We start from the raw sequence: 22,308 nt of genomic DNA, 5'->3' as shown, positions 1-22,308 counted from the left end.
GCGTAACTAAAGAATACACAACGTATTGAAGGAAGCGTTCCGTCTTACATACACAAGGTGGTGAGGCAGTGCTTGGGTGATATCGGATGATCAGCCAAGTCCTCTCAAGAGGCCTTCGGTGGCGTCCCTTCTGGTCAAATTGAGGTAGCTACCACATGAACAATGGAAAAGACGTGCTCGAGGTTGGTGGTGTTGCTACGTGGCGAGAGGAGGCGTAGAGGCTGGCTGGCTGCCTCTGAGGGCTCTTGCTAGTCGCGAGTGGCGGGTCAATGTTGGACCTTGAGGGCCGAACATAGAAGCCCACGCTGGCGAGCAATGCCTCACAACGATCGGGGTGCGAAAAGCGTAGTCAAGAATCCAAGGCGGTCGTCGAACATCTAGACCAGACCAGATGGGATATCTGGAGATGACAGTTGGAATCTGCCGCAGAGTTCAAGATGCCGAGCACTCACGAGTGCACAAAATCAACTAGGGCGGACCAAAATGGATGCGACGGTCTAGGCCAGGTCGGCGAGCATGGAGAATGTTTAAAAGAGCATAGCAGAACACAGATCAGGGTACTCCGTACATACGGTACAAGCGGGCAAAACATGTGCAGGTTCGACGTGACGGGCAACATAAAGCGCAAAAGAGAGGATGGGGGAGGGATGGGATGGGATGTACTGATGGAGTGGAGAGTGCCCACATTTGATGATGTTGACCCACGTTCCGTCTTTTCTCGAAATGCAATTTGCTCAACTCGGGGTGCCCAGAACAGCCGAGTGAGGCGGTGCAAACAAGCAAGGGCGCCAAGACATGAGTCCCCACCTCATGCTTGACGAAACAGGGAGTTATGAGAAGCCAATCCAAAACAATTAAAACAAGTAAATAAATAATAATAAAAAAATAAAAACTAAAAACTAAAAAATCTACGGCTGTCCCATCGAGTGCTTTGATATTGCAATGTTCCGTTTCGAGTAGTCCACTGACTCGGAGACGCGTTTTGCGCTCTTCTGGGCACATCTTCCGGGAGAATCATACGCTGCACCCATGTTGCAGGCGAGAATACTACGCGGTGCTTTGTAGAAGTACAACAAACTATTACCACTTGCAGTATGCAGCTGTTACGCCGTTACCCACCGTTACCTATCCTGGTTAATTCAACGGGGGTTTTTTAAGGTCGATTTAAAGTAGGAATTGACGGGCGAGCCATACAGTGGGCCACTCCATAGTACCTCGTTAGTATCGCTTTGGTACCCACCGGACTTTCGATATGCTGAGACTTGTCACGTAGTTGCATTTCACTATTCAGTCAATCGTTTCGTATCTCTCAATACATATAGCAGTTGTAGGCGAGTGGTGGCCACAAACGTTGTCGATAACTATTACATGTAATCTAGTCACAACATGCATAGTTACCACAGTCTAGCCGCTTCGATGCAATAATCGTGCAACGGGCGACAGATCTTGCTGTACCATTTCTGCAGCCGCTGTATTAATGTCAAAGTCTAATCAGGTCAGAGTTGAAAAGATTCAGATGGCGGGTCCGAGTCTAGGCAGATTTGGGCTTCTGGAAACGTGCTTACCATGCAACATTGGCCGAACATAAATTGGTTCGCCCGAAACAAACTCAACCAGCACGTTGTTGATTGACCATATCAAGAGAGAGAGAAGAAGAAGGAAAAAAGAAGAGAAAGCAACAAACTGCCATGTCACTCGCATGTATATTGGTACAAATCCCGCCTATTTGGTTATAATTACCTCATAGCCTCCTTCCGGCAGGGCAAGGTTCAATAAATCGTTTGGAAGTCTATTGTCACGTCGCGCTCATTCATTTACGCAATATGATGACATTGTCAAGAGTATTTGCCGGTTTGTCGTGTCGATTGATTTGATTTTGATCCGTCAGTTATTGTGTCGATCCCCCATTCCAGATAGGTGTGTGCAGTAGGCCGGCCCAGCACAATCGGACTCCACTACCTGATGCAGTCTAGCGTTACCCCTGCAAAGTGTTTCCTCTGCTCCACCATTCACTTGCCTCCACATGGCTGCTAATTACTCCCTTGTAAATGGAACCGTGCACACGGATACGCCCCTAGGATCCCTCCTTGGGCTCCCACCCAGGAGCTTGCCAAGCTTGCTACCGCTAACTTGCAAGGGCTCCGCACCATTAGCGCCGGGACCATGACAAACATCGAATTTGCGGGTGGCTTGGCGGCGCACCCCGAGCCATTTATTCACTGTGAGAAGGGATGGTGGTTCGGCGCTTGTGCGACAGTAAAAGAAAGAGAAGGGAAAAAAAAAAAAAAAAAAAAGCCGAAACTCTTTTTTTGTCAAAAGTTTCTTCGCGTTGCCAGGGGCTGGCACAGGCTGTTTGCTTCATTGATCTTCACCCTAAGCAGAAGCGCCATATTCATATTCTTGGCTTTTCTGCGCAACTTCGTCTAGGACGATATACTTGGCAGTTCGTCCAGATTTCAAGGAAACAAAAAGCTCCGTTGTGGCTTTTTCGGTGAGCTTGGGGTGGTGTGATGTGGTGCGACAATTCACCGTCACGTCCTGTGGCCTTTTCAGCACCCGGTCCGTTGCCAAGACAGCCCGGGGCTTCTAGAATTTCAAAGCTGGGAAGATCGTGAATGGATATTGCATGGATAATCCAGTAGGTAAGCCGGAGCGAGTACTGCGCGCATTTGCCCGTACACTTTTTTTCGTTGGTCATTTGCAACAATTCAGTCCACCGCTTGATTTTAATCCTACAAGCTCTCCTGACCATAGCGGATGCAATATGACGTATTATGCGATTTTATTTTGTTTTGTTTTCATTACCTTTTTTCTCTTTCTTTTTTTTGTTGTTGTTTTTTTATTCGTGTTCTCTTCTGTTCTCGAAATCTCTGCTGTAAATCTCTGGGCATCTTATCACCTCTCTTGGCAGGGATTCAATCGTCGGGTGGTAGACCAACCTTCATCGCATGTTGGATTCCCCAGCTTCCGAACTGCTAGGTTTCAGTGTTTGCTTTTTTTTTCAGGGAGTGGGCGATGATGACTTGTTGGTACTGTGAACAGTGTATGTATGGACCCAGGTCACGCCCAAATTCCACTGACGGATATGAGACTGGCTCAGCCACCTCCGTCCGCTGCCGCTTGCTGGTTTTTAATGAGTCGCGAAGGCAACAACGGGGGGGCGACCCTCTCGTGTCCGGGCGGGTATCGAACCTCATTCTGTTAAAACGGTCGGAAGCTTGATTCTCCAGTCACCGCATCACGGACTTGCAGCAACCCGAGACAAAAGAGAGGTGGCGACTTGACATTGCCGAGACGCACGATTCTTTAGGGGACACAAAAAAAAAAAAAAAAAAAAAAAAGACTCGATCGTTGGTGAATGAATGGTTCGAGTATGAGAAAGGAGGGTTCCCCCTCTCGTCGACGGAATGGCCAATGGGAAAATTAAAGTTTCGCCCTGGCTCGATTTCCAAGGCCCCGCCAGCGTGTGCACAAGTTAGTTTACGGAGTGAGTGAGTGAAATGTACGGCGCCATCCAGCCAGCTGGCCTGAGAGTCAGTCAGCGACTCGATATATGGAACTTTCCCGTGGTTTGAGGCTGTGTAAAAGAGGAGGGGGTACGAGAAATCAGATCTAACTATGTTGGGAGATGGAGGCGTTGTAGGTCGTACTTGATGGGGACTTGTTTTTCTCCCGGTATTACCGTCACAATACCCATCCATCATCAATCTCGACTTGCGTGCTCAGTTCCTTGTATTGATTGATACAACCTACCTAGTTAGGTAGGTAGACAGATTCTTTAGATAAAGACGGCCCGGTTACATTGAGGATAGCTAGCTGGAGTTACTTTGACTGAGTGCTATTTTACAGTGCTCTAGATAAACAGAAATAAAAAGAGAAGGCGAGGGGGAAAGAAAAAGTGAAAGCAAGCAACAGAGAAAATGAAGGGGCGAAAAGCACATGCTATGTATGCTTCTTCCACCCCTACCATCCCAAATGTGTTTGGGTAGTTCTGCTGATCGTCGATATCTATACAAATCCGAGGAAGGTTGTCGTGCATGGACAGACAAGGCAGAATGTTTGCTATATCACCTTCACCATGAAGTTATTAACATATGTAATCTATTGTTTCTGTCAGGTTTATGCTAATCAAGTTGGCCACTTTAATCCCAGTACAAAGGCAGGGAGAAGGAATAGAACTGCCACCGACCTAGTGCAGACACCGTCACCGAAAGTCTAGCTAGGGTGAGTAACTTTGATGTGTCCATATTAGGGATTTTTGTTAAGTGGGACAAGGGGAGAAGGGAGAGAGGAGAGGGGAATGAGAAAAAAAAAAAATAAAAAATAAAAACGCTCACGTTAGGATCTACCACTGTGTTCTCTATCCTATCGGTTTCTATAACCCGAGCTCCAAAAGGGTTGCCCCGATGAACATGTGTTTCAACTCGACACTTTCCAGCTCCATTCCAATATCGACGACGTGGTCATAAAACAAAATTACCAAGCAGAAGAAGAACAAGAAGAAATGGGGCCTGTCAACTTCCTCTTCACACAGGGTTATCCCTTGTTAGAAAACAGGACAGGATACAATGTTATATGCCAAGAAATTATACGTCAGGAGAACCCAATTTGCCCGTCTTTGGTCATCTTCTATGTACTATATACAATGCTTCGCCCATCCATCTTCTTCGAGATCGACAACAATTAGCGCAATCTTTTTTTTTTTTTGTTTGCCCACATTTCTGCATTGCTACATATTATGTGCATCGTGACTACCAACGTGGCCAAATGGTTGCTGATGGGGGAAATTACTTTTTGCGAGACATAACCATACCCTAAGCTGGTCAAGTTTGGGGCTGTGCAAGAGGTAGTGCCGGGACAACTTTGCTCCTTTTTCCCTCATGAGATTGAAGATCCAATAATCACTGAAAAAAAAAACTTGGCACTATGACATATAGGATTACCAGTTTTCCGGTTTGATCGTTGGATCCGTTTTACCTGCATTTGTTACTTGTGATATTGTCACCGTCCATAGATTTAGTCTCGGCGCTTTGGGAGGGAAGTTTACGGATAAAGGGGGGGCTGTTTGAATTCGGCAGCTCATCGGACAGGATTTTATTGGGCCCCCTGGGAGGCTTGGTCTCCTGTAATCTTCGATCCTCCGCGAGGCCTCTCGTGGCTCGCCGTCGTCCATGACAATCCAATCTCGGTAGCCGGGCTGACAAAAAACACAAGCAAAACGGGAAAAGCAAGCAGTCAAAGCAAGAGTATCTATAGTGGGATTTACAAATGGAACACACGTGAAACCCAGCGACCATGAGACACCAAGGCAGCGACATCAGATACCACTGTTAATACCACAGTAGTTCCATAAACCAATCCTGTATGGATGGATTTCACTTTCCCATGGTTGAGACTCTAACGTTTGGAGCCAAGACGTGTGACGGCTTTCTTCTACTTTGTAAGCATGATGCAACCGCCAGACTCTTAGCCAGTCAATATCAACGCCCTTCGGGGAAATTTGGTCTCATACACTGCCGAGCCGGCTATCATTGCTTTGCTCTGTACAGCCTCCTGGAAAGCCACGTGGGGAAGAAGCTGCTTGGTTTTTTTTTTTTTTTTTTTTTTTTTTTTTTTTTCCAACCCCCCCTCGGCTTGGCAAAAAGCATAGTCTGCATCAGAAGATGGCGTTAATGTAAGTTCTTACCCACCACTGCGGTATCATTCGCTATGCTATGAGTAGACAAACTGCATAGCCTCACTCTTGTTGCGCTTGGATTAGCCACGACGGCAACCAAACACGGCTGAAGTTTACCGAAATGGACCACAGGAAAGAAAAAAAAAAGGTCCGATTTACTCGGTAAAAGAAACCCTTTCACCCGAGAAAGCCCAAGAGGCCCTCTTTGCCAAGATCGACATCCTTCACGAGAACCATCTTGGCGCCGCCAGCCGCCGCCGAGTGTGTCTCAGTAGCATCATCATCGTCATGTCCATCATGGTCACGATCCCGTTTTGCTCCCAACCTCAACGGGCCACCCTCGACGACGGCAAGGCGCAGCACCTGCCTCCACAGTTCCGCAACCACATCGTCTCGGAGCTCGTCCCCGGTCTGCTTGAAGTCCGGAAACGAGTTCACCTCGAGCAGCCAGGCCACCCCCTGGGCGTCGACGAGGAAGTCGACCCCAAAGACCTCGAACGCGTTGGCGAGCGGCGAGAAGTGCATCGGCATGCCCCTGGCCGCGGCCTCGAACACGGCCCCGGTCACCTCGCAGATCTGCGAGAATATCGAGCCCTTGCTGACGTCCGTCCTGCCCTCGACCAGCACCTCTGGCAGGTCCCAAAACTTTCGCACGAGCGGGGGAGGAGGAGAAGGAGGGGCCTCGCCCCCTTCCTTGGCGCCACCGCTGGCGCTAGCAGAAGCGGCAGTAGTCTCATGCTGCAGGCAGGTGTTGGTGAGGTGCGCGTCCAGCTCCCCCTCGTCCGAGGACGGTGCACGATATTCCCTGCCCGCGAAGAGGGCGAGCATCTCGCGGTAAACGTAAACCTTCATGGCGCCGACGCACAAGACGTAGGTGCGTATGTGGAACTTGCGACCGTCGTCGGGCAGCAGCAGCGGTGGGTCGATGTAGGGCTGCGCCACAAAGTGTCGTAGGTGCGCCGCCATGATGCCGTCTGCCTCGTCGTCCTCGTCGTCAGTGTCCACGTCCCACTCGTCAAAGATGCCCTGCAGCTCCTCCATCGTGCTGAACAGCCGGATCCCCTGGCCGCGGTCGCTCATGCTGGGCTTGAGGATCCACCACTCCCTCCTGTCTTGGTTTTCCAGGCTCGCCCGCAGGTCCCAGGCCTCGACGAGCGCGTCGTCTAGGAACTCGGCGTAGTCGACCTCGAACGATGTGCTGGGCTTGACGTGCCGGGCTAATATCGAATCCGGGTGCTTTATGACCCAGTTCTCGACCGTCGTGGCGAGAAAGTGCTTGCGTATCAGGGCCTTTCGGAACTTGTAGCTGTTGATGACGACTGAATTTTGATGCTCGGCTGCGTAGTCAAAATCTATTGCCTCGTAAGAGGCGACTTGAAGTGCCTTTGTCCCGTCTCCGGGGATGAGACTTTCCAGTGAAACTGCCTTGTCTTTGTCTTCGGGTTGCTGCTCCGGTGCATCTATCAAGCAGTACCGATCACTAGGTAGTAAGGATCCCAATGCATCGAGTATTAGAGGCTGGACGTAAGGATCGTCGTAGGCAATCAGAGCATGCAGCATGTCAATGACCTGCGAATCTTGCGCCCCTTTGTCGCTCACCGGAGACGTATTGACAGATTCTTGAGCTGCTGCCGAACAGCTTTCGGTACCCGAACGGGTGGGAAGTGTTTTGATGACCTCGTGAGATTCCAATACTGGCCTAATGGGTAACAACGCAACTTGGTAAGGATCAACACAAACAACAAGTCAGAACAAGGCGATGTCTTGTCTACGGAACTTGGCTCTTCTAGATGGCATCTATGATCTGTCTAGCACGCCGCGCCGACCTTGCCTTTCATGATGCTGACCACATAGAGGGTCATGATGCTACAGCACACCTCGTACATGTGTTTCCCCTCCGAAATTTCGCCGCGACCAACAAAGAAGCAGAGGACAAGCAGACAGACTTACAGCTTAAGATCTTGCCCGTGTAGATGTGTCGCGGCTTGCCAAAAATTGGCCTTTAGAGGTGTTACGCTGTAAAAGCCAGGCAATGTCAGTATTATATCTCATCCCACGATATCAAGAGCTTCTCGTCACACGCGTCACAGCACAGGCCTCGACTCACCTCGTATGGCCTTCCTTGACCGCCCATCCGTCGTTACCCGGCGGCGCATCCTCTACACTCTTGTAGACATCCGTAAATCTAGGCTGCCACTTGAAATGCTTGTGTGTTCTCGCAGGGGTGTTGCCCTCGCCGCCGCCGACGGCCCCCTTACCGTTCTGCGCAGCGCCGTCGCTCGAAGAAACCGCAGCTTCACCTCCGGCGCCCTCCCTGATCCTCGCCTCGGTGTCGTCCTCGTCCTCGTCCCCAGAGCCCTCCACAGCCGTGAAGCAACCGCCGTCGGCCCAGTAGTTCTGTAGCATGGGTGTCCAGAGCGTGCGGGCCTTCTCGACGCCCTCAACGAGCGGGATGTTGACGCTGTAGAGGTCGACGCTCCCGTCCTGCGGCCACTGCCTGACCAGGGCCTCGACGACGCGGACGGCGTGCCTCGACGCCCCTGCCACGATCTCCGGGTCGTGGTTCCTCGTGAAGAAGGCGTATGACAGCGCGATAGACGGCACCCTGCAGGCGGCACCCTCGAGCGCGCCGCCCAGCGTGCCCGAGCTCAGCGCAAAGAGCGCCGTGGTGTTGCGGCCGTAGTTTGGCCCGCTGAGCACGAGGTCGATCTTGCCGCGGTCGGCAAACAAGTGGTGGAGGCCGATCTGGACGCACGAGGCCGGCGTGCCGTCCACGAGCACCCACTCCTCGTCCCCCGTAGTGGTGGGCCGCTTGTGCGTGCTGCCCTGGCTCTCGGGCACGTCCTTATCGAACACAAGGCCGGCCGGGTGGGCGGGCGGCGGGGGTGGGCGGTAGTACGTCGCCTTCACGGTCTGACCGATCAGGTGCGCCTTACCTATCCACGAGCGCTGCGTGTGCGGCAGGCAGACTGAGACGGTGTGGCCGGCGCCTTGTAGCTCGCGGACCAAGGTGTGCACGTAGGGTGACGACTGCGAGCTCGGTGGCCCATCGTCGTTGACCACTAAGATGTGCATGGCTGTGGCTGGTGTTTCTTGGGAGCTGGATGATTTCCTTCCGCAACGTGCCCCTGATATCTGCTTATCCGGTCCAAGATGGGCCCGGGCGGAAGCGAGCACTGTTGTTCAGCGGGGTGTGAGTTCCCCGTCGATCTCGTGCCTACGGATTTGGGGTTTAAATAAAGTAGAGACGGATTTTTTTTTTTTTTTAGTTCTCTTGTCTACTGACATATGGTTGTTACCTTGATAGGTATTATTTGCTCAATGTCCAATGCGTAGTACGGGAATTGAGTTATCTGCTTGCTGTCTCTAAAGGAAAAAAAAGGCAATACCCGACATTGCCTTCGCGGGGTAAAACAATGCATAGTGTTTTAGGGGATCCACTTTACGTCAAGTTAACAACTCCTAACTGGGATAAACCATTTTAATTGCGCTGAGTGGGATATGAAAGCAAGTTCAGTCAATTTCCATAATCTATAAATCATTACATTCACCTAATATTGTCACTCCTGCAGCCTTTCAACGCTGTATACACATGTGTTGGCTTTAATCGACTGAAAAGCCAAGGAATGCATGTGCCTTGGAGAAATGTGTCGATCGAGGCAAGTAGTTAATGTACCTAGATAAACACAAAACATATGAGACGTCTAGTCTAATGTATACAAGTCTTTTACGCACCAAACTGAGATCCCTTTCATCATAAAATGCCTATTCTACGTGCTGAATGCTAGCTGTGCTTTGCTTGCCGTCCCAGGACGTCATATCCGTATGTCTCTTTATCAAATGACACATCGGAACTGGACGCTCTTTTGCTTGGTGATCCTGTCCAAACAATTCGAGGGAGCCAAGCGCACACAAAAATAACTATCAATAAAATCGTGGATACAAACATGAACCCTGTCGAACAAAAGCCTCTTGGCTCCGAGGTCACTGGCCCGTCATTACCGGGCATACAAATCGTGAAAACCTTTACTCGTTTCCCACTCCGTCGCTCCAATCTGGGAGCAGCTTTCAGGTCTCCAACCCCATCAATGCAAACGGGTAACATCTTCATCAAAACTGATATTATGCACAGAACGCAGGCAGTGCAGAAAAGAAACAAAGCGGAGAATAAAGAAGAAGAAGAAGAAGAAGAAGAAGAAGAAACAAGTAGACAAAACTCAAGGTATTTGGGTACGGAAATTGATCAGAAAGGTTTTCCCGATGCACTTTGTGCACCTGGTCTGGCCAGATAAAAGCAGATGCTTAGGTGTCTTAGAACCGTGCTCGCTTCGCATCGGGGCGCGGCGACGTAGGAGTTGCGGGTCGCTTGGATGAAGTGGCACGGGTATCAATACTGCCCTTAACGCGCGCCCAGCCGTCAAAGGGGCTGCTCGGCTTGCGTGGCTTATGCACCGGTGTCTCTTCTGCGCTCCTGCGCGAGGAACGTAAGAGACGACCGGTTGCAGGAGGCGAATGAGGTGCAGCTGGAGCGATTGGCGTAGTCACCTTCTTGTCAACCTTGACTTTCGGCGTTGCGAGGCCTCCTTCGTTGCTGATGGTAGTGCTTGATGAGTGCTCTGCTGGAATCTCATCATCCAACTCAAGCTTGTTCTCCGCTTGACTATCGATGTGATCTTCAATATCGGTCTCTGCCTCTTCGTCTTCGTCGACGATCGAGGGAGACTTTGGCTTTGCAGCTGAAGCTGAGGCGAACAGAAGCCTTCCCTTGAGCTTCTTGCCACGAGCATCCTGGTGGAAGATGCGCTTGCCTCGACTGAGAAGCTAGTTAGCTGCTATCCCACACTGATAGGAACGAAATGCAGAGGGAAGTGAACTTTGAAAAAAAAAAAAAAAAAAAAACTTACAAAACTTGAATAAAGCCTTCCTCAGAACGTTCCCGAGCCTCCTTCAGCGAAATTACACCGCCTTCCGCAAGGTGAACCTGGGCGTCACTTGTCCTGGCCACCAAGTCCTCATTCCGGCGCTGGCGCGCAGCAAGCCTCTGCGACCGACCTTGTGAAGGGCCATCCACAAAGGGATTCTCGGCGTCATCGTCAACCACAGGTATCCTGTCATGAGAGTCGGTGAAGATATCGATCGGATCTTCAGATTCGACTGCAGTGAAGCTACCCATAGAGATGCCAGAGTACTTAGTCGGGCGCTTGGTCCTGGGTTGAGGCATGATGTCATCGTCATTGAAGAGATTGCGCGAGACAGCGTTGATGTCAGCCTGTAGCTGCTTGGAGTGTTTGCGACTGGGAGTCTTGCTCGGAGTAGGCAACATTCCAGTTTGTTCGGAAATGTCGGTGCGACCCATGACCATGTGAGGTGCCTTCTTCTGAGCGTTAGGAGGACCCAAAAGCGACGAGGAACCCGCGTCGCCAGAAAGCATGGTAGAAGAGGCACCGTCACGCTTCAATGGTGCATGCTTCTTAGTGGGTGACACGGGTAACTCATTGAGGTCCATTGCAGGTCGTTTCTGTGGTGACGCTCTAGTGACGGTAAAGCGAGGTGACCGAGGAGCAGAAGCGGACCTCGAGTTTGCGGGAGACGGAGTGCGATTTGTCTTTCGATCTATCGTTGTTTTTGTTGTCGCTGTTGATGATGATTGGGATTGGATGCGAGAAGAACGGCGCAGATATGGTTCCCATGGGTCGGCAAAGCCCCAACGTGGTGTGTCTGGAGTTTTGATCTCTTGATGAGATTGATCTGGCGTTGTGGCTCGTGGCGTATTCATCTTGATTGTTGTGTGAAAAAAAGTGGACTCGCAGCTTCGAATTGATTTTGGATTGTGGTATGTTGCTCTGCAAATTTCATTTGCTGGTCCAGGGCTCTGTCGGCGCGAAGGTCAAGTCGAAGTCGAAGTCGGTCGTCGTTGCGATGAAAGTAGAAGAGCTAGGAAACCAGGTAAACAAGAGTTGTCGCTCGCGTATCCACATCAACCAACCCAGCTCGCTTTCAACGGTTTCGCACAAAATTCGGCTTCAGCAGGACAGCAAATCCCCGAAAAAATTCAAATAACAAATTTTTTGTGATCGATAATAAAACGGCTGCGCAAGATGGTTGCTACGCAGGATGTGGATGAAGGGTGGAGGTGTCGCAAAATAAGAAAACCAAAAAGGAGGTTTTCGAGAGTTGCAATGAAAAGAAAGAGGCTGGGACTCGGGTTGGGCTGGGGCATGTGTTTACAGGAGTTGGCATGAAGTGACTGCCCACTTTTGACAAACCAGCCCCATATATTCCTGGGCGTCAATTAAACCCCTTGCCGTTTGCCCCAAAACTAGCGAGACGCGCTGATATCTGCCGGCGGGTCTCTAGCGCGTCATGAACGCGTTTCGGCCAATGATCTGCTGGGAGCATGGGTGGGGCCTGTTTCTGTTGTTATTTTCCGCGGGGTCGCAAGTCTTCAAGGTCGCAATAGGATGATAGGCTATTGCTCTGTGTTGAACAAACAAATGCAGAACGACAATCTACGCACGTCATCAAGCCACACCCAGATTTACGAGGACCCTTGATTGACCATCTGACTTGGGATCTCAAGTACTACCTTACCATACACCTTCGGTATATCTTATCCCCACCCTGGAAAACATTTCAACGCCCACCATGTCCTCCCCGATGGAAGAAGACTCGGATCTGGTCTCCTCTCCAGTGAAATCAGAACATGATGCAGCGCCTAGGACACCCGCCAACAAAAACCAAAACTACGACTCGGAAGAGATCCGCGAGGCGGCATTACGGCGCGAGCTTGAAGGCGTGCGCAATATAAACGAGGTGATTGAAGGCGTGATCAGTACTTTAAACAAGGCCAAGGGCAACATGAATGTATGCTTTCCATCCCCGCCAGACTAAGGCCGACCGATCGAAAACTAAAAAAAAGGGAAACCCCGCTCAGACGGTCTCGCGAACCGTTGATAACGCCTCGGCCCTTCTCAACACTTGGACCCGCATCCTATCGCAGACCGAGCACAACCAAAGGCTCATCCTTAACCCCGACTGGAAAGGCGCTACTGATGACCTGCAAGCCATTGAGGCGGAGGCGCTCCAACGGCAGATGGCTGCCCAGCGCAAGGCTGCCGAAGATGAGCGAAGGCGAGAAGAGACCCGGCGACGTGCCGAAGAAGCTGAGCACCAGAAAGAAACCGCGACGGCGTCAAGTACTTCAAGGGGAGGTCTGAGGGGGACAAGAGGAAGGGTCTCCCGGGGGATTGGCCGCGGAGGAGTTGCAGGTAGCAGTAGTTCAGGCACTTCCAGCGTATACAGCTCCAGAGGTACCTCCGGCATAGGCAGGGGAATCGGTGGTACGAGAGGTACAGGCATTCGCGGAAGCACAACGAGGGGACGGGGCGTGCGATGATTTACACAAGAATATTTATTCTCATCCAGCATGACCGACATATACCCAATCGACCCGTCCGTTGCTGTCCCCGTAACCTTTTACTATACAAGTGAGAACCATTGCCCCAATGCACCAGAGAAAAAAGAAGAAAAAAAAAAACTTATTATATCCAGTTCAACGCAACACCAAGAACGCCAGGTTACCTAATCCAAGCTTAGCCAGTTGTGTTGTACCTGAATGCCGTTTCGACTTGAGGTCATATACCTTGTCATGGTCCTCACTTTTTCTTGAAAAACTCGCTCAGCTTCTTCATCCCGCTCACGTTGACCTTCTTCAACTGCTTGACTCCCCTACTTTCATTCGCCTTCTTGCGCTTGTCCTCCTCTTCCATCTTTCTCCTCTTCTCGTTGCGCTCCTCCTGCTCCTCATCCAGAGCGCGCTTACGCGAAAAGTCAGAGGCAGACCTGGTAAGCAAAGCCTCTTGTCGAAGCTTTGTGAGACGACCAAGGTAATCGTCTAGCGGCTTGAAGTCGACAAACTGAGAAAAAGTGCCGGATTTCGCTGAGAGTAGGTCTTTGATTACTGTTTCAATGACCGGCGGGAGGTAGCTGGAGCATACAAAGTTGAAGGCTACCCTCAGCTCTTGCAACTTGATGACCTTGTCTGATGCTTCGATGGCAGCAACCACCTGTTCAGGAGCAGCAGAAGCGTCCGCATCCTCTCCAGCTATTGAGGTTGCAGTAGTTGAGCTTTGTGATACTGTGCTGTCTGTGGTTGCGACCGAGGATTGGGAGTCGGTTGATTCGGTTTGTGGTGTCGAGGCCCCGTCAGAGTCTGACTGGACCGCCTCGGCTGGCGCAGCAGCACCCTTGGGCGCCAGACTTTTCTGGCCCAGAACTGGTGCTTCGAGAGCCTTTTTGACGAACTTGTCGTGCATGCTCTTGGGCAAAGTCATGCGCTTGGCCTTGTTGAGGAGCATCTCGAGTAGCTTCGTCTCGCTCAAGCGGAACATGGTCTCGTCGCCAGCCTCCACGGTATCGCATACATATGCCATGCGACTCTCTAATAATTCTCTAACTCCCTTCCACCGTAAGATTTCTGATAAGTTGGTGCCTTCCTGGGGCAGCGCGTCGATGTGATCCTCACTGGTGAGAAACATGCGCTTGTCTGCGTCGGTCGTCTTGGACTGCAACGCAAGGGCCGGCAGAACAAGAAAGACGGGATCGATCTTGGTTGCGACGAATAGCTCGGCGCCCTTGCTGACTTCTGCCTGGAGGCATGCTTTCCGGGGTTTGCCATCCTCGTCGTCCAGAACGGTGCTGCTGGCGTCCTCTTGTGTTATCAGCCAGCTGCGGGCAGAGGACTTTGGTGCTGCAATCCTGGTAAACTCGTATATGCCCGTTTTGGGGCAGACGAGATAACGGGTGGGTTTGGCATATCGAGGGTTCGTTAGTGCTACTATCTTAGCATCTGCAGTCGCATCTTTTGGTAGTATAAATAGTCTGGACGGCGTTTCTGAAGAAGTCGGGAGTATATATCTGGATGTGGAAGATGACGCCGTCGATGCGGATGATTTTTCCTTTGTGGTCGTGGATTTGCCGGTTCTTGTTCGTGCCATTGTGAAAACAAGACAAAAGTTAGGTAGGTAGGTTAGGTAGATACAGGGCAGACAGATGCGAGACACGGCCACAATACCTGCTGTGCGGCGCAGAGGGGCCCTCAGATACAACAATGTCGGCAGTAAATCGCAACAGACTTCCAAGTTAACAATCCTCTGAGAAAGAGAAGAAGAAGAAAAAATATCAACAAGCGTTCTCTCTGTTACATTGAGTACCTATGTAAAGAGGCAACATTCAAGATATAACAATCTCTACAAAAGTAATCAGGGTGGTAAGACAAGGGTAAATCAGACGGCAGAAGTGAATCAATCAGTCTGAACTTCGAACCCCTGGATGCGTGCGATAGGTTACGCGACGCGTCCAAGCCCAGACTGGACGTGTTTACCCGCCGTTTTGGTCAATATCGGGGAACCTCACTGCCCCACTTCCAACTTCCTATGTTAGCGAAAAAAAAAAGATCCGCTTGGAATGTAACATACAACGTCCCCATCTGCCGGATTCACCATGGCAATGGGAGACTGCCCCAGAGAAAACACCAAACTAACTTATCACAGTCTTATCGGTACTGGCAGTGTCTTGGGCGGCTTTTTCTCAAGCTTACAGTCGTCCAGGGCTTGATTTCACGGCGAATGCGATCTATTCAAACCAACAATACAGACGAAAACATTCGCTCAGTCCGCGGTAGCACCCGCGCAACGTCTCTGTGGATTGAGTGGTTGTAACACCGTCTCGAACCGACGCAAATGCCTAGACATTCGCTGGATTCTAGGAGGGGGCAAAACTCACCTCTTCTCCTGCAAGTGAGATCTAGCAGGACGGCGCTAAAAGGACGAGAGGGCACATATCGGGCAAGATAGCAGGGGAAACTTGCGAAAAAAGAGTCATAGAATTATGCCCCCTTGTAAGTTGCGGTAGACATACTTTTGTCATGATTGTTTCCTCCACAGGCTTGCAAAACTAACATGACGTCTCCTCCAGCACAACCATCAGACGAGCCCCAGTGGCCCCCACGATCACCTCATGAAGTCCTTTTGAGTACTCCAGGCGGCCGTGAGAAACTTCGACGACTCGCCGAGCGCACTTCCCCCTCCCCGTCTACAGCCAGAGGCAGGACGTCGAGAACGGCACTCTCAGGCCTACCTTCGAGGTCAAAGAACCCGGACATTGTGGCAGAAATGAACTTGGACGGCGATGACGACGACGACGACGACGAGGATGAGGAGATTCTCCAACTCAAGCTGCAGGAGATCCAAGCCAAGCTCAAGCTAAAAAAGCTCCAGAGCGCAAGGGCAGCAAATTCCGCCCCTTCCTCAAGACCAGATTCAGGCGCAGAGAATCATGTGCGACGGTCGCAAGCCAGGACAGCGGCCCCTACAGTAGCAGGACGCGCAGCCAAGGTCGAAGAAGCCCATGCGCGAAGCGTCGAGGTACCAGCCTCGCCAGTCAAAAAAGCCACAGCGCCGCCAAAATCTCCCATGAAGGTACAGCTCGGTATAGACAAGGGGCTGAGGGCCAAGGATGTATCGTTGAGGCGGTCATCGTCTACCCTGCAACAGCGGATGCAGGACGTCAGTGAGCGCTCGAGGTCTGCAAAGGATGGCGCCGAGGCACCGGTGCGGCCGTTGAGCTTCAGTGAGCGCCTTGCCCTGAAGAGGAACGAAGAGGCGGCGCATGTCGAGAAGCAGAAGAGGATACAAAAAATCAGAAGCAGCGCATTTGCGGTGGATAGGGAGGAAATAGAAAGATACAAGGCAGTGGCGCAGGACCTACCGGACCTGCCAGACGAACCACAGGTCTACAGTCGCGCAGAGATTGTAGAGGCGGAAAAGCCACAGAAAGAGGGCGGATACTTGAGACGAAGTAATACCGCATCCAGCATCAAGGGTGGACGGTCAGGCTCGGGGACGGGTAGTGATAGCGGCCATGCCACCAAAGACGCGACGGCATCAACGGCAGCGAAATCTGCGGACAAGGAAGAGGCGTCTTTTGAATCATACTCGGGTTTCCATCTCAAGAAAAGAATATTACCTCACGATGTTGTTACGCGGTCAATCACGGGCAAGAAGGTCTACAAACTGAAGGATTTCTTGCGCAAAGTCAAAGCACCCACCTGGGAACTACCGGATGACGAATGCGACATTGTGGCCTTTGCCATTTTGGCCGCCAAGTCAGAACCAAGATCACACAAAGCACGGACTGACAGTGATGGCAACACAGTGAATCAAGACAACAGGGGGATGTACATGATAATGACGCTGGTGGACCTCCAATACGAAGTCGAATTGTTCCTATTTAATAGCGGGTTCGACAGGTTTTGGAAGCTGACGCCAGGCACCGTATTGGCCATTCTCAACCCGGTCATCATGAAGCCCCCAAAAGGCCGCGAAGCAACGGGCAAGTTTTCGCTCGTCATCAACTCGGACGAAGACACGGTACTCGAGATCGGCACGGCGCGCGACCTGGGCTTCTGCCAGGCCACGAAAAAGGACGGCAACCCGTGCCCTTCCTGGATCAACAGCAAGCGGACCGAGTTCTGCGAATTCCATTCCAACGAGGCCATCAACAAGGCGCGCGCGGGACGCATGGAGCTCAACGGGGCCGGCTTTGGCGATGGTGGTGGCGGCGGCAGCGGCAGGGGCAAGAAGTCCAAGAAGGAATGGGAGCCCTTTTACGACCCTTGGAAGTATAAAAATTCCAAGCCGTTCAGCGTCGATCACCGCACCGACCAGCAACAAGTCGCGGATGCCAAGAGGGGCTCGTACGACAGGGAGACACAATCGCGTGTCTTTGTCAGCCGCTCGGCCAGCTCTGCTTCACTCATGGAGCGCGAGGGCGAGTATCTAGAGAGTCTTCAGCGCAAGGAGGCACTCAAGCGGAAACTCCTGCAGGAGGAACGCGAGGATGCTGTCGCCAAGAAACTGGGAAACTTGGGGGCCGGTGCCGGGAGGGAATACATGAAGCGGCGGGCGGGACAGAAGACCAACGACCAGCCGCACATTTTGGCCTCCAGCCTTTCCTCGCAGCAGCAGCAGCAGCAGCAGCAGCAACAACAACAGCCACCAACCAGCGCCGCGGCCCTGGATCTTCTCAACCGCGCTAAGAATCCGCCCAAGATCGATCTAGGCCCGGTCAAGCGCAAGAGGCCAGACTCGGCCACTTCTACCTCGACGGCGGGCGGAAGCAGTCTCGGCTGGGGCTCCGGTCTGAGGGACAGACTGAGCAGGATGAAGGGGCAGGCGACCCTCTCATTCGACCAACCGCAAAGGACAGACAACGCTGGCGCGGCCAACGCAAATTCGTCGTCCGGCTCTATAGCGAGCAGCAAAGCAGACCGATCGCCCGTTCGCAAGAAGACGCGGTTCGTCACGGAAAAGGGCATACGGGAGGCGGGCCGCGAGAGCCTGGGGACCGAACTACTCCCACTGGCTGCAACGGCACCAGCAGCAGATGACGCATTGGAGGGCAGGCAAGGGAGGCCGCGGCGCGTGGTTGTAATGGACGATGACGACGACGACGAGCTCGTCATTGTGTAATATTTTTCTTTGTCTAGGATTGCGATATCGAATCGAAGCTTCTGGGACTGGTACAAACGGCGCTTGGTGAGGGGGTTTCTCTCTATGCGTATGCATTCGGAATTTGGAACTGGACTGCGAAAGAAAAACACGCTATACCCACCCAGCTTTAAGCTCCGACGAGTTGGTAGAGCTGAAGGCGGCTTTGATAGAAATGTAACTTTGGATTTTCCTGAGTATCCGAGTATGTCAGCAGATTCAACAGGGTTGATGTTGGTGCGACTGTATCTCGGCTGTCCAAGGCAGGATTTGCGAACTTGGGCCGTACACACAGACCAGTCACTTGGGCAACCAAGACTATTTATTATTTGAGATCAATTATGAGGATGATAACGTGGATTCAGAACTATATTACCTAGAGTGCTACTATTCGTTACCAACCGTCTGTCTATGCTTGCATACACGTGCATGTCGCGCCTAAAGTTGTTGTACATTACACCCACCATGCCTTGTATGGTAGGAGTATCAAGTGTTTATGTCTAACATATCAGACCACTTACCCCTCATGAACCGCATATCTAATCCTCCTGTTTCTACACCCTGTATATAGGAATTAGTTTGTTAGTATCGGAATGATCTGTGATGTAGCAAAGCAACGCAAAGCCGGATCTCGAAACTCCACAGATTTCATGTGGCTGAGCCAGCCCCCTGAAACCAGGCAGAGAAGTGTTCAACATTAATGCGAAATCAACGAAAGAACTGAAGCAAAGCTATCTAAACCGACCAGACAAGTGCATCTGACAACCATCCAAGTGACCTGTAAGTCACGCTCGTCTCAGCTCTTGATGACTTCGACCCGAGTGCATTTCAGTCGCATACCTTGCGGATAGCACCGCATGGATGTCAATGATGTCCTTCTACCGACAGTCCTAACTGGCAAGAAAAGGAACGACCATCTCGAGGCGAAGATTGGACAAAAGTTGGTCTGAGAAGTTGGATGGCAACGAGTGAACAGCCTCAAATCAGACCTTAGTTGCCCAGCTGACCCTCTTCCACATTCACAGGATCCACTTTCTTGCCATTCTTTTCAACATCAACTTCGACCAAAGTCTCGCCAGCCATGTTGGTCACCAGACTTTCAGGCTTGACGTCGTTCTCAGCGGAGTCGTGTTCTTCAGCGACTGGCTGCGCCATCGCTGGGGGCTTTGACGTTTCGGCCTTCTCAGGCTCAGGCTCCTGGTCAGGCATATCAGTCTGAGCAGCCAAAGCCTGACCAGCAGCCGAGGATTCTCTGTCTGCGTCCTTGCCCCCAACCGTAACAACACCTTCTTCTGGATCGATTGAGAAGAAGCTCATTGGGGTGGAGAACGAGAACGAGACTGCCTCCTTCTCAGGAGCAGCAGATGTAGCGGCAGGAGGAACTGGGCTCCTGGCAGGTGCTCGCCGCTGAGGGCCTCTGGCACGGCCCTTGCGCGCATCAACGAGCGGAGCCTTCTCCTGTTCAACTGGGGGCTCCTCCTCCTTTGCCGGCTCCTCATGCTTCTGAGCTTGTGGCCCAAGCTGGAGTCGTTTGTTCAGATCAGCCATGAAACCTGCCTGTAAGGCAGCGATCTTTCCACCAACGGGTCGGGCTGGAACCGGTGGCTTGGTCTTGGCGACTGGAGCCGCCGGCTCTCCTTCTTTGTTGCTCGAACCAGATGACTGTCTTTGAGGACGTGCTGGGACTTGAGGTTTGGGTCGCTCCGGAACAATGGGTTTTGAAACACTGCCGTCATCACTAGAAGTGTGTTTTGGTTTCGGTCGTTCAGGAATTGCGGGCTTCTCGGAAGGATCTGTAAATTTCCTAACAGGTCTCTGAGGCATCTCAGGGGCCTGTTTTGGTTCCGTGGCGGACTGTTGCTCCTCGTCATCTTCGACCTCATCCTGTTCCCTGGAAACCTCAGTCTCGAGCAAAAGGCTATCGGGAGTGTCCTCCCACGTGTCACGGCTGGGGAAGTGGTGTGTTGAGTGGGCCGACTGTGCCGAAGATGAACGGGATGTAAATTCTTTGGCGAGATGTGACTGTCCTTGAACCCAGGAAGGCTTCTGGGTCCTGTATAAGAAGGCATCGGGGTTGTTTCTGGATTCCGCCTCTGCCAGTTCCTCCTGCCTACGGGCAAATGCCTGAGCGGGCGTATCAGAATCCCGCGGCGGTATTGCCCTAGGAATGCGACCGTCATCTTCATAGTCATCTTGCTGCTCCTGAACGTCAGGAGTCGATACTTCAGCAGTGCCATGGACACTATCGGGGGCGTCCTCCCAGATGTCCCGGCTGGGGAATTTGTGCTTCCGTTCCTCAGCTTTCCTAGTGGTCGTAGGAGACTCTGGCTTGGGAGGCTGCTTTTCAGACTTCTCTTCTTCGGGAAAGAGGGGCTCATATTCCTTCACATCCTCGAGTGGAGTCGAGCGGATGTCATGCGATGACTCCCGATAGATGCTGGCAGGCCGACTCTTGGGTCGACTAGACGGCTCCATCTCGAAGGCGCTGCCAGTACGCTCAGGACCAGGGTCAACGGCAGGATGCAGGTCAAAAGAAGGAAAATCTTTGGAAACCTCATCATCGGCAAGGATAGGGGCACTGTATCGGCCATCCTCGTCGCTCTCGTTATAGAGACCGGGCGACTTGGCATCGAATTGGCCGGATTTCTTGCGAGGATCGTGAACATGAATCACGTTCTCGTTGCTCTTGCCCGCCTCAGGCGAAGGGCCTAGTTGAGGCCCCCGCGTGAGGACGGGTGAGTTAGAGCCACTTGCTACGGGCTTGGGAGAGGCAATGCGCGAGGCTGATTCCTCGATGGCCTCCCAGCCAGCCTGCTCAGGCGGAGCGCTGAAATCTGAATTCACAAGCCGTTAGCATCGATGAGCTGGAGGTAATATGCAGTTGCTGGTTGTTTCTTCTTACCGTGACCAGTCGCGCGATTGTTCGCTGTATCGCGAACAATTTTGTTGAGCTCCTCCCGACTCATCGAGAAATCGTTGGGGCGGTCATGGTGGTGAGGCTGACGCTCTCTGTGCTTGAGCTCTGGGTGCTTCTCGTAATAGGCCATGTCGAGCTTGTCCTGGGACTTGATGCCATGGCCATGCAGACCATAGCTTCCGGGGGGCGCATCACCCCGAGAGCTAGCTCTCCGATGGTGTTGCTTGGGCCTCTGGCCATCCGCGCCCAACATCGAGCCTGGGGCTGGCGAGGGAGCCTGAACGTCGCCAGCATTGGGGTACATGGGTACCTGCTTGCCTATTTCTGGGATACCATGCTCGTCATCGGCATGGCTGTCGGAACGAGCCGACAGCTGACTGATAGTGCTGGCTTTCTTCTTAAGGCTGCGGTTCGACGAAGCCGGCTCATCGTTGCTCGGCTTGCCGATGCCGAAACTAGCAGCCCGGTCCGAGTCGGTGCGAGTGACGGCAGCAACGCGTTGCTTGGCGCTAACAGCGGGGTGGGATGGTTTAGGAGCGTGCAGCTTGAGGTCCTCGGCCACATTGCGAGTCTGAGTGGGAGACACGCTCCTCTCCTTACCCGATTCTAGCTCGTCCGCCATGGCGGCATATTCCTTGCCTTCCTCCCCGAGCGATGGTAGGTCGACACTGGAAGAGCGGTCGACTGGGTCAGGAGAGACGCTGTAGCCGCCATTGTTGGCCCCCAAGTTGCCGAAGCGAGGGCTCAGGGGACTCTTGGCTCCGAGGCGGTCATTGAGGGGCGAGGGCGCAAAGCGATCCCGGCTAGGAGACATGGAGCGTTCAACGCGCGACTTGATAGGTCGCGGAGGAATCTTTGGAATTTGGTCTTTATCTTGACTCCGAGACGGACGAGGAGGGACCACAGGCGGTTGGGAAGCTGTTGCAGACATGCTGGGCAAAAGATTTTTTTTTATAAAGTCTGCGGCGGGGGGTCTAGATAAAAGCTTCGGGTTTATGTGTAACGCTTTGCGCAGGTTCGTTTCGACACGCTGTTGCTGCGTTGCTGGGAGGCGGTCAGTCAAGCTGTATACGCTAGTTTAGGCACGGGCGGGATGGGATGGAGGAACCGATGTGCATAAGGCAAACGCAAGTAGCTAAGACGGCCTGGCAAAGCTAGGTCCAGGG

General features: G+C 52.3%; 6 protein-coding genes across 6 annotated transcripts; 2 read left to right on the top strand and 4 right to left on the bottom strand.

Moving 5' to 3' along the window:
• Positions 1-5,854: 5,854 nt before the first annotated feature.
• PpBr36_07077 (uncharacterized protein) lies at positions 5,855-8,752 on the bottom strand (the record flags this gene model as incomplete). The annotated part of the gene is made up of 3 exons (XM_029894215.1): positions 5,855-7,395; positions 7,628-7,677; positions 7,785-8,752. The coding sequence occupies 3 exons, from the start codon at positions 8,750-8,752 to the stop codon at positions 5,855-5,857; spliced, it is 2,559 nt and encodes an 852-aa protein (XP_029748076.1).
• Positions 8,753-9,988: 1,236 nt separating this feature from the next.
• PpBr36_07076 (uncharacterized protein) lies at positions 9,989-11,453 on the bottom strand (the record flags this gene model as incomplete). The annotated part of the gene is made up of 2 exons (XM_029894214.1): positions 9,989-10,490; positions 10,582-11,453. 2 exons carry the CDS (start codon positions 11,451-11,453, stop codon positions 9,989-9,991), a joined length of 1,374 nt encoding a protein of 457 aa, XP_029748075.1.
• Positions 11,454-12,322: 869 nt separating this feature from the next.
• Positions 12,323-13,073, top strand: PpBr36_07075 (uncharacterized protein; the record flags this gene model as incomplete). Its single annotated transcript, XM_029894213.1, has 2 exons — positions 12,323-12,541; positions 12,597-13,073. 2 exons carry the CDS (start codon positions 12,323-12,325, stop codon positions 13,071-13,073), a joined length of 696 nt encoding a protein of 231 aa, XP_029748078.1.
• A 259-nt stretch (positions 13,074-13,332) lies between these two features.
• Positions 13,333-14,673, bottom strand: PpBr36_07074 (uncharacterized protein; the record flags this gene model as incomplete). The annotated part of the gene is made up of 1 exon (XM_029894212.1): positions 13,333-14,673. The coding sequence occupies one exon, from the start codon at positions 14,671-14,673 to the stop codon at positions 13,333-13,335; it is 1,341 nt and encodes a 446-aa protein (XP_029748077.1).
• An 892-nt stretch (positions 14,674-15,565) lies between these two features.
• Positions 15,566-18,207, top strand: PpBr36_07073 (uncharacterized protein; the record flags this gene model as incomplete). The annotated part of the gene is made up of 2 exons (XM_029894211.1): positions 15,566-15,575; positions 15,653-18,207. 2 exons carry the CDS (start codon positions 15,566-15,568, stop codon positions 18,205-18,207), a joined length of 2,565 nt encoding a protein of 854 aa, XP_029748080.1.
• Positions 18,208-19,215: 1,008 nt separating this feature from the next.
• PpBr36_07072 (uncharacterized protein) lies at positions 19,216-22,073 on the bottom strand (the record flags this gene model as incomplete). Its single annotated transcript, XM_029894210.1, has 2 exons — positions 19,216-21,059; positions 21,128-22,073. The coding sequence occupies 2 exons, from the start codon at positions 22,071-22,073 to the stop codon at positions 19,216-19,218; spliced, it is 2,790 nt and encodes a 929-aa protein (XP_029748079.1).
• Between the last annotated feature and the right edge of the window lie 235 nt (positions 22,074-22,308).

The sequence above is a fragment of the Pyricularia pennisetigena genome, chromosome 1, assembly GCF_004337985.1.
Source record: "Pyricularia pennisetigena strain Br36 chromosome 1, whole genome shotgun sequence".
NCBI classification, from domain to species: Eukaryota; Fungi; Ascomycota; class Sordariomycetes; order Magnaporthales; family Pyriculariaceae; genus Pyricularia; species Pyricularia pennisetigena.
This window is presented reverse-complemented; position numbering and strand designations above follow the sequence as displayed.